Consider the following 11,114-nt stretch of genomic DNA (forward strand, 5'->3'; position numbering starts at 1 on the left):
TATTTTAAAGAGTTTAAGAATTTGTGTGAAGATATCTTAGTACGCAAAATGATGAAATTTAAATAGAGAATCCTATTATTAGTAGTATAGACTATAGATTACACTTGGTGTAATTTTAAGTAATGTTACACCATCCAATATTTTTCAATTGAATGCAAAATTTGTCAAATCTACCATTAGATTGCATTATTTTCGTATATCTTTCATATTTACAAAATTTCAAGATAATCAAAGATCAATGTCCATGCCAGTAATCAATTCTTTAAATTCAAGTTATTATAGTTAAAATAATGCATAAAAGATGAGTTTATGGATCGAATAGTAAATAGTATTCGATTGGCATGAAAAGTGGCATGCGTATTAAAAATATATAAAACATGTTATCCAATGGTGGAATTTTTATAATATGAATTTAATAACAAGTTATTGGGTGTTATAACATTACTTAGAGTTGCATTAGAGAAATAACATTTTTAAAATATAGAGAAATAACATTTTTTACAACTTTTTTCATAACCACTTACATGACTTGTTGTTAGTTGTCATTTGTGCATGATAAAAGTGGTGTTAATATCTATCGTGATTTGTAATTTATGCATAAATAAATAAAAATCAATGGTAAGCTCGTGTCAAAGTGATATTACTGTATACACTATGTTATCTATTGTTAAATATAGTGTTACTTATTGGTCATTTTAAAAACCAAATATACTCAAGCTGTATGTCATAATTATAGGAGGTGAAGCGCCCTTGGCCAAGCAATTATAACAAACGAACTCTTACATATTATAGTTCAAAACTATTATCATTGATGCAGAACATTATATATAATCAAAATAGTGTTGGTCAAGGTCAAGATAGACCTGCTTTACTAATCCAGTTCAGTATTGATTATAGTGGAGCTCTAGAACAGTCCATCATCACAGGGTAAATTAATTTTGCATTACTTGCTTATCATTGCTACTTTAGATTTTCATTTGGGGTCAAAAACCTCATGTATTGGAGATTCAAAATATGACCTCTCTGCCCATTTGGATTCAATAATTAAGATAGGAAAAGCAGGGCCATGTTTGTAATTTCGTCATGAAAAGTAACGAAATTCCAAGTATTGGTTTGATCAAACGGTCTGTTGTTATATTCATCTTTATGTAACATTGCTTTTGCTTTTTCTTTTTATAAAGTTAAAGAAGAAACTAAAAGACACTCTATTTGAGAGTGGGAGTGGAGAACCTTGGATACTACTAATGTAGCCTAAATTGCCTTGCAATTCATTAGCCAGCCAAATCACATTTGAATCACTTCATTAGCTCTATCCCTTCTTCTTTTGTGTTTGTACTTTGTATGTGTGTGTGTCTATGTCTATGCTTGTATTAGCTCAATAGAAACTATATGTGAAATGTGACATTGCTTTTCTTGAATTTGTTTCACTACAACCCACCTGCTCTATACTTCAATTTCCATGGCTGCTTTTGATATGAGGTCTGTCTTCCTCTCTATTCTACTTCTTGTGTTCCTTACATCTTCTCATCCTGTTTTTTCACATAATGTATCTCTCAAAAGGCAAGCTTCAATCCTAGTTTCTCTCAAACAAGCTTTTGAGTCCTACAATTCTTCTCTCAATACCTGGAATGTGTCAAACTACTTGTCTCTTTGTACTTGGGCTGGTGTCCTTTGTGACAGCACGAACAGTTTAGTAGTTTCACTTGACATATCCAATTACAACATCACTGGCACTCTCTCACCTGCAATCACAGAACTTCCAAGCCTTGTTAATCTTTCAGTTGCAGCTAATAATTTTGCAGGTTCTCTTCCACCAGATATTCACAAGCTAGAAAGACTTCAATTCCTCAACATATCCATTAATATGTTCAGTGGAAACTTAAGCTGGGAGTTCTCTCAGTTGAAAGAGCTTGTAGTGCTAGATGCTTATGATAACAATTTTAATTGCTCACTTCCTTTGGGTGTCAGTGAACTTCCCAGGCTCCAGTACTTGGACTTTGGCGGGAATTTCTTCACTGGAAATATCCCTTCAAGCTATGGAGATATGAAGCAGCTCAACTATCTTTCACTTGCAGGAAACTCATTGGATGGTTTTATACCAAGTGAACTTGGTAATCTTACTAATCTCAAGCAGCTTCGCTTAGGATACTACAACGAATTTGATGGTGGTATCCCTCCAGAGATTGGTAAGCTTATCAATCTTTCTCATTTAGACCTTGCAAGTTGTGGCTTGGAAGGTCCAATTCCTGCAGAGTTAGGCAATCTAAACAGGTTGGACACAGTCTTCATGCAAACAAATCAGCTTAGCGGTTGGCTTCCTCCTCAACTCGGCAATTTGAGTAGTCTCAAAACTCTTGATCTTTCAAATAATGTGCTAACAGGAGCTATCCCAGTTGAGCTGTCAGGACTCAAAGAGCTTACCCTCTTGAACCTGTTCATCAACAAATTGCATGGGGAGATCCCTCAGTTCATTGCAGAGTTACCCAAGTTAGAAGTTCTAAAGCTCTGGCAGAATAACTTCACTGGAGCCATTCCTTCGAAGCTTGGTCAGAATGGTAGACTAATTGATCTTGATTTGTCCACTAACAAGCTCACTGGATTGGTCCCCAAGTCTCTATGCTTTGGAAGGAATTTGAAGACCTTGATTTTACAAAACAATTTTCTGTTTGGGCCTCTGCCTAAAGATCTTGGTCAATGTGACACACTCAACAAAGTTAGACTAGGGCATAATTATTTGACTGGGTCAATACCAAGTGGCTTTCTTCACTTGCCTGAGCTATCACTCATGGAGTTACAAAACAACTATCTTACTGGGCCACTTCCTCAAGACACAAGCAAGGTACCCTCAAAACTAGTCCAGCTAAATCTTTCAAATAACCGTTTGTCAGGGTCTCTTCCTACTTCTATTGCAAATTTCCCCAGCTTGCAGATTCTTCTACTAAATGGAAACCAATTCACAGGAGAAATTCCATCAGACATAGACCAGTTGAAAAAAGTCCTAAATTTGGATATGAGTAGAAACAACTTTTCAGGCAGAATCCCTCCTGAGATTGGTAATTGTATCTTGCTCACTTATTTAGATTTGAGTCAAAACCAACTCTCAGGCCCAATCCCAGTCCAAACTTCTCAAATTCACATGCTAAATTATCTCAATGTCTCATGGAACCAACTTAACCAGAGCCTCCCAAAGGAAATTGGGTCCATGAAGAGCTTAACTTCTGCAGATTTCTCCCACAATAACTTCTCTGGTCCAATACCTGTAACTGGCCAATATTCACTCTTCAATTCTACATCCTTTTCGGGTAACCCTCAACTCTGTGGTTCTTACTTGAGTCCATGCAACTATTCATCAAACTCACCATTAGAATCACACAACCATAATGGCATCAAGGCTCAAGTTTCAGGAAAGTTCAAGCTTATATTTGCTTTGGCACTCTTACTGTGCTCATTAGTATTTGTTGTTCTAGCAATCATCAAGACCAGAAAGGTAAGAAGGAATTCAAATCTGTGGAAGCTCACAGCATTCCAGAAGCTAGAGTTTGGAAGTGAAGACATATTAGAATGCATAAAGGACAACAACATTATAGGAAGAGGTGGAGCTGGGATTGTATATAGTGGAACAATGCCAAATGGGGAGCAAGTAGCTGTGAAGAAGCTGTTGGGAATAAACAAAGGCTCTTCCCATGATAATGGCCTTTCTGCAGAAATACGCACACTTGGCAAAATTCGTCACAGAAACATTGTGAGGTTGCTGGCATTTTGTTCAAATAAAGAGACCAATTTTCTTGTTTATGAGTACATGCCAAATGGTAGTCTTGGTGAAGTTCTACATGGGAAGAGAGGTGGTTTTCTCAAGTGGGATACTAGGCTCAAAATTGCCATTGAAGCAGCTAAAGGCCTTTGTTACTTGCACCATGATTGTTCACCTCTAATACTTCATCGTGATGTCAAGTCCAATAACATTTTACTTAACTCTGATTTCGAGGCTCATGTAGCAGATTTTGGACTTGCCAAGTTCTTACAAGATACAGGAACATCTGAGTGCATGTCTGCAATTGCAGGATCTTACGGCTATATAGCTCCAGGTACTTTTCTTTTTAATATTATAGGTGTACATATCAGTTTCAAACATTTTTCATAGTTTTAGCTAATAAATTGCTAGCTTAACATATTAAGAAACCGTGAATTTAATTATATATAAGAGTTAAGATCACTTGTTTTAATTGATGTCATGATATATTACTGTTTATTATCAAAAAAAATTAAACTGGTAACAAATAGTGCAGTTAATAAATAGAAAGAAAAGTTTAAAACGTGAAATTAATAGTTTAAAACATTATTCATAGTTTTCAGTTAATAAATTTCTAGCTTAACCTGTTAGGAAACGTGAAATTAATAGTTTAAGACCATTTTTTTAATATCATGATAAATGATCATTTATACTAAAAGCTTAAAAACTATTAAAAAATAGTGAATTTGATCATTTTACTCATTATTATAACATGAGTTTCTTTCAATCCAATTTCCTGCTCAGGAGATCTAATCACTAAGATTGAGTAGTTAAATAAAGCATAAACCAAAGTCAATTTGACTTGGAGAAATGAGTTGGTCACCCGGGGTTCTAGGAAAGAGGTTGCTTTCTTTCAAAAACTTATTCATTCTCTTCAACTTTAGGTTTCAAATAACAACTAAATCAATATATAGTATATACATCTCAGCCCCACTGTCCATAACAAATTTACCAAATACTTTCCTTGGGTCCAACCAGTGTATTGAAAGCAGATTCCTGTGCATTCCAAGAAGGGTAAAGCCTAAAGGCTCCACTAACCCAATGGAAAATTCTACCTTTTGCTTTTTCTTTTACAAAATTTCATACTAATGGGTAATGAGCCTTGCATGCCTTGAAAGTTGAAACCTTACACCAAATGTTGGCTCACTCTTCTTACAACCATCCTTTTGACCAAAACCCAAAACCAAAACCTTAACTAAATGCACGTCTACCAAAGAAAGAATACCCCTTTAAGAATCCAGATTGGGATCCAAGTTTTTTTTTTACTTTCCCTTTCCCTGAACCCTATAAAGAAACATTTGTATGGAATACAGACACATAAACCCCAAATACCTTTTCTTTTTTCACATTAGAGTTTGCTACTTTACTTGGGGAGATGAGCCTCACCTATACTTTCTCTGTAAAAGATTAGTGCGGGTGACTCATGCATGAAAATTCCACTCGTACTCCACTGTATTGAAGAGACCCATTTACCCTTTACCCTTTACCCTCCTCTTTGAAGTACCCATGATAAATAAATATAAAAAACAAAATAAAAACCTAAAAGGCTTCAAGTACCTTATCTCAATAATTGTCTCATGAATATGCATGTGTGATCAGTCTCACAACTCTTCCACGCATCGTGCATGTATGTATACTCCGTTTTACATGTGCCTTACAGCTGTGAAACTCACATACAATAAGAAGAAGAATTCATATATTTGATGCATAAGATATATTTTTCTGTTTATTATAAACTGTTCTTTGGTTTGGTAAAGTTTAATCAAATTTTAAATTTAAAAAAAAAAAAATTAACTTCCTATATCTAACTCTATATTCTCTTATTTTGCATTCAATTAAAATATTCGTAATTTTTTTTAAATCTTTTTTTTTTAAAGGAGAGAGTTAAAAAAAAATAGAAAGAAAAGTTTCACAAAAGGCTTTAATGCTGTCTCGAGTTTTGCAAAAATTTAAATAATGGAGATTCGGATGTAGGACCTTTTTTTTGGGTTTGTTTTTTAATGTGATTCTTGATAACAATGCTCTTCAATTTAACTAAAAAAATATATTATAAAGAGTCTGATGGTAGTGCTTAGGGCTCATTTGTGGGACGTGATATCTCATACTGTCCAGTACTTGACTTTATTTTATCTATTTCTGCATTAAAAAATTACTTTTAAGTACTTTCCTTTCTTCCCTTCTACATATTATGGTGGAATTCAGCAATAAATCTTTTCTTCTTTCCTATTTTTTTGTGTCTGTCTTTTGTTGCAGAGTATGCATACACACTGAAAGTTGATGAGAAAAGTGATGTTTATAGTTTTGGAGTAGTACTGCTAGAGCTCATAACCGGGAGAAGGCCGGTTGGTAACTTTGGAGAAGAAGGGATAGACATTGTTCAATGGACCAAGACACAAACTAATTCAAGCAAAGAAAGAGTGGTGAAAATCCTGGATGAAAGGTTGGGTGATATTCCTCTTGATGAAGCACTGCAGGTCTACTTTGTTGCAATGTTATGTGTTCAAGAGCACAGTGTGGAACGCCCCACCATGAGAGATGTTGTTCAAATGCTTGCAGAAGCAAAACAACCTAATACATTTCAAATGCAATGAGAAACACAAACAATGATAAAAAAAACAATGTCAAACATGGTGGATATATATATGACTTGTTAAATGCACTAGTCCAGAGATATAATTGCAGGCAATATATAGTGCTTTCTTTTTTGGTTTTTATTTTTTATTTTTTTGGGGGGTTTTGGTAGCATATATGCTCTATATTGTTGCTTCATGTAGTTAGATTTGAGGGGTTTTGTGGTCAATTGAGTGCAAGTAAACGTGACCAGGGAGAGGTACTGAAAAAGTAATTCTGTAATTGTAATAGTTTGGCTGTATTATTGTGTCATCATTTAGATGGAATCAGCAAAGGTTGTGAGGTTGCTTTTATTACATAGATTCTGTACTTATTTCTGTATCTAAAGGATGCTCGATGCATGAGACAAGGCAGGAAAAAATTTCTCAGGCCTGGTGTAACCATTTCCATTACATTGGATGAAAATAATAACGGAATGGGAGTACTATTTCCTTCCATTTTTTTGTTTCCTTCTCTCATCTAATGATAGAATGATTTTCAATTTAATCATACAATTCTATATTCATAAATAAGAGTTGAGCCAATTAAGTTTTCTTTTAAAGTAATGCTAAAGATACAATAAATTTAACAACTTATTAAAATGATAATTATAATCATGATAATATCATTTTTATACAGACTTATTAATAATATTGTTTTTGCAATATATAAATCACAATTCGCTAATTCAGTGGTTATAAAAAAATCTTATCAAAAAAAAAAATTGAAAATTATTGTGTAAGTAGACTTTTGTCTATTCAAAAGATTTCCGCCAAGTTATAGACATTGGAGTAGTTTTCTCCTTTTTTAGATTAGGAATAATTTTTAGTATTTCTTTGTTTTAAGGATTTAAAAATTAATTGCTTTCCAGCAATAAAGTATTATCAACCAGTAGATTATGTCTGAAGCTCACTTTTATTACTTTAAAGGTAAACCACGCGAATGCTTTCGTTGCATCAAACATTGAAATGAGATGTTGGGTTATTTTATTGAACCCGGCCGGTTAAATTAATCAATTACCCAAATTGATTAATAATTCAATTTATGCAATGGTCTAATTAAACAAACATATTGCCAAAATAAAATTCCATGCAATAAAAAAAAGTAAGTTTTAAGCACTATGATATATATGGTCACGAAGGGGGAAAACCCTAACAAGAAAAACCTCAACAAGTTACATATATATATATATATATATATATTACATATGTCACCACTCTTTGAAGAATTCACTAACAAAAATTGAGTATACTAATAAAAAGAATATACACAATCTTGAAGTACCTACCTACAAAAAAGCCTTCTAAATTATCCAAGCGCAGCTCCAATCTGGTTGGACTACTCTTCCTAGTGACTTTCTTCATTGTACATGAATATTTAATTCTTGACCAACTTCACAATCAATCTTCTTAATTGTAGAAGTTGTTGGTGCAAATATCTTCGCAGCAAACATGCTCCAATGGTGAACCAGAAGTAGCTTGGTTACTTGGTATAAGAAACCCAAGGCACACAAGGTTGCAGCAACTTCTCACAATATGTGTGTTTTTATATGATGACAACTCTATAAATATGTTTTTATACCTTTAGAAACCCTAGTGAATGGATCCTAAGTGAGCTAGGTTATTATGGGCTGAAACTAAAAATTCATTTTCAACATTTCTGCTACTCGGTCGATTGAGAAGAATCGAGCTAGGAGTCGAGCTTCATTAAAGCTTGATCAACTGAGTAGAGTTGAATAAGAATCAAGACTATTGAATCTTCACTATTTTGAGCAAAATCTTGATCACTTTTTTTTTTTTTGCCAACATAGTTTTTCAACCTTATTCTACACACTAAAACCTAAGACTCAAATACATCAAAAAGTGCATTTTGACTCAGATTTTCCAACAACAACATTTGACCATAACATGAGAATTGAGGATGCAAGGAATCTATAAATTATATAACACACGTTCATAAACCCAAGAAAACCTGAACATTATATTTGAGAGTTTATTTAGTGTTTAGAGTTGGAAAATAATTCTTTTGTATTCTATGCAAAAAATTGTATAAGAGATTGTCTTTATATAAGCAAGCATATGAGTGCAGTATAAGATATATGGTTGATTATGTATGTGTGTAGTACAAGAAAAATGTGATGGGCAAATAAACCATAGCAGGCCTAGCTCAACGGGCTTGTACACTAATAGCCCCCCTCAAACTCGCAGGTGAGTGACCAACTTGAGTTTGTCAAATAAAGCATGAAAGTGAGCTGTAGGGAGTGGCCTCGTAAAGATGTTAGCAAGCTGATCTTGAGAAGAGAAAGAAAGCGATGGGCCACAACAAACTGTTTTATGCTTCACAAGGATACTAGAAAGGAGCACAACATACTAGCTCATTTGGTGTACTACATGAAAGATGTCTGGACAAACGATAGTAAGATAAGCTAGTATGCTAACCAATTATATATTAATAGAAGGTGGAATCAGGCAATGTTTCTCCACTGGAGAGAATCAGACAAGCATTAAGTTCGATAAGAGTATCAATAATCTTACTACCAGAAGACCAACTTGAGATAAGAAGATATCAGAGGTATACTTAATTTAGGTGAGACAGAATCCATCAAAAATCTAACTATCAATTGGGAAATGCTTTCTCACTCACTAAATTTTAATGTAAATATTATAATCCTAGGCCTAGCTTGGGATTAGTTTAATTTGAATGACTTGGAAATTTGAAAGGTAATGGTTGCTCTCATAAATATTGTTCATGAATATCTACATGTTTTTTAGAGAGAGAGAGAGAGATTTTCACTAACTCACCAAATCCAAAGTCAGAGCTAGCTCATAGATTTTGTGTCGAAATTAAGGAAATGTCAATGCTTTTATTATGTGCATCGTAACAATTAATGAAACAAGCTTCCAAACGAAATGGTTTTGTAAAACTCATTACTTATATGCAAAATAGTAAACAATTTACTGCAACGTCAAGCACTGGGTGTTTTAGATCCAACATCCTCACAACGCAATTTGCAAAATGCTTAAAAAAGCACATTCAACATATTTTTTTCGATCTTCTTTATATCCATTTTCACAAATCTCCAACTCTACTAAAATGCAGTTAATAAATTGTATTTCAATATATATAGTGTCAAGTATAGAGGAATGAGAAATAGGGATAGGAAGTGAGGAGGAATGATAACGGGTAGTGGTAAAGTCATTAGCTTGCACTTTAACGGCAAAAAGATAATCGACTCCAATATTATTGCCACCGTAAGTTTTATCATAAATCTACTAGCCATCAATTTTCTCCTACCTTAGAATTTTCTTGTATTGAAGTTGAATTTAAAACAATAATGAGACTATACACAAGTCACAATATAAAATTGAATTATTACATCATTTACTATACATATAATTTAATATTTAAATTTATAAAAATTTCTAATAAGTGTGATTTAAGAATCTATATATATATAATAGGTGAAGTTGAGAAAAACTCAAATTAGAATTTGAAATTAGAGTTTTAATTTTGCACCATGTGTTCTAAATTATTTATGCTTAAAAAGTTTTAATTCTTAATTTTAAAATCAAATGTAAGACTTCATCATAAATATTCATTCAAGTGAGTTATCAAGTACAAAAATTAAAGAGTCTAGAATAAATAAATCGTTAAAAAAAATGTTTCACAATAATAATAAAAAAAATGCACAATTTACATTTTATATCTAATAATATCTTTACAACAAATTTTAAAAAGTTAACAAAATATAAAAATGACTATCAATAGTATTTAAATTATATATATATATATATATTATATTACGCATCTTATTGTATATCTTTAAGTATATCCATGCATATGCATTGGGTTACAAGCTAGTTAATAATAATATGCCTTACCGTTTAAGTAATTTCTTTTTTCTTGGGTGACAAGATTTCATTATAATTTTTTTATGTAAAAATAATGTCTTCTGGCTTGGGTCACAAGCCGCTCACAATAATTTTCTTTTCTATGTAAATGTGATTCTTGATTCTTCACAAAAGTCAAGCATACTTGTAAGTTGTAAGAGTGCAATTGACTTCAAATGAACATTTGAGTAGGGATGTTCCAATAGTGACAATTTTAAAGGTTTTAAAGGCATGAATAACAAGTCATATTAGAGCATATTGAGTTCTAAAAGCATACTATTCTGTTATGAAAGAAAAACATATATGCTTGCAAATTACAATTCTTGAAAACTTGATGAGACATTTAACGTGACACCAGTAGAATAAGTCAAACCAATTTTCTTTTTCTTTTTTTAAAGATTTCGAATAGAGTTAAATGCCTTGATTTAATGTTTTAAGCAAGGTAAAATGCTCTATGGTACAATATTTTCCTAAACAATTCTATTTAATTGAAAAGTTTCTTAAAATTGTGACTTTGATAAAATAAGATAGATCATTATAAGTTAAGACGTAAGTGGCTTTTTTTTTTTTTCCTCAAACTAATATGCCTTTGTTTGAATTTTGAGATTCTAAGAGAGTTAGTAACTTAGTATATAATTAAGTATTTTCTTAGCTCATTCTCAAAAAAAAAAAAAAAAGTATTTTCTTAGCTTAATAAATAGTAATGCATCTGAACATATAACGGTTTAATTAGATTCGGATTAACATGTGACGAGGGCTATTATCCGCAAGTCACAATATATTAAATGAAGCATAAATTGGAAAAGGAACTACAAATGAAATTT

General features: G+C 32.6%; 1 protein-coding gene across 1 annotated transcript; it reads left to right on the forward strand.

Annotated features, from left to right (window-relative positions):
* Positions 1–1,281: 1,281 nt before the first annotated feature.
* Positions 1,282–6,870, forward strand: LOC142642074 (uncharacterized). Its single transcript, XM_075816427.1, has 2 exons — positions 1,282–4,085; positions 6,044–6,870. Exons 1-2 carry the CDS (start codon positions 1,460–1,462, stop codon positions 6,379–6,381), a joined length of 2,964 nt encoding a protein of 987 aa, XP_075672542.1. The 5' UTR covers positions 1,282–1,459; the 3' UTR covers positions 6,382–6,870.
* Positions 6,871–11,114: the final 4,244 nt, after the last annotated feature.

Source organism: Castanea sativa, chromosome 7 (assembly GCF_040712315.1).
Source record: "Castanea sativa cultivar Marrone di Chiusa Pesio chromosome 7, ASM4071231v1".
Taxonomy (NCBI): domain Eukaryota; kingdom Viridiplantae; phylum Streptophyta; class Magnoliopsida; order Fagales; family Fagaceae; genus Castanea; species Castanea sativa.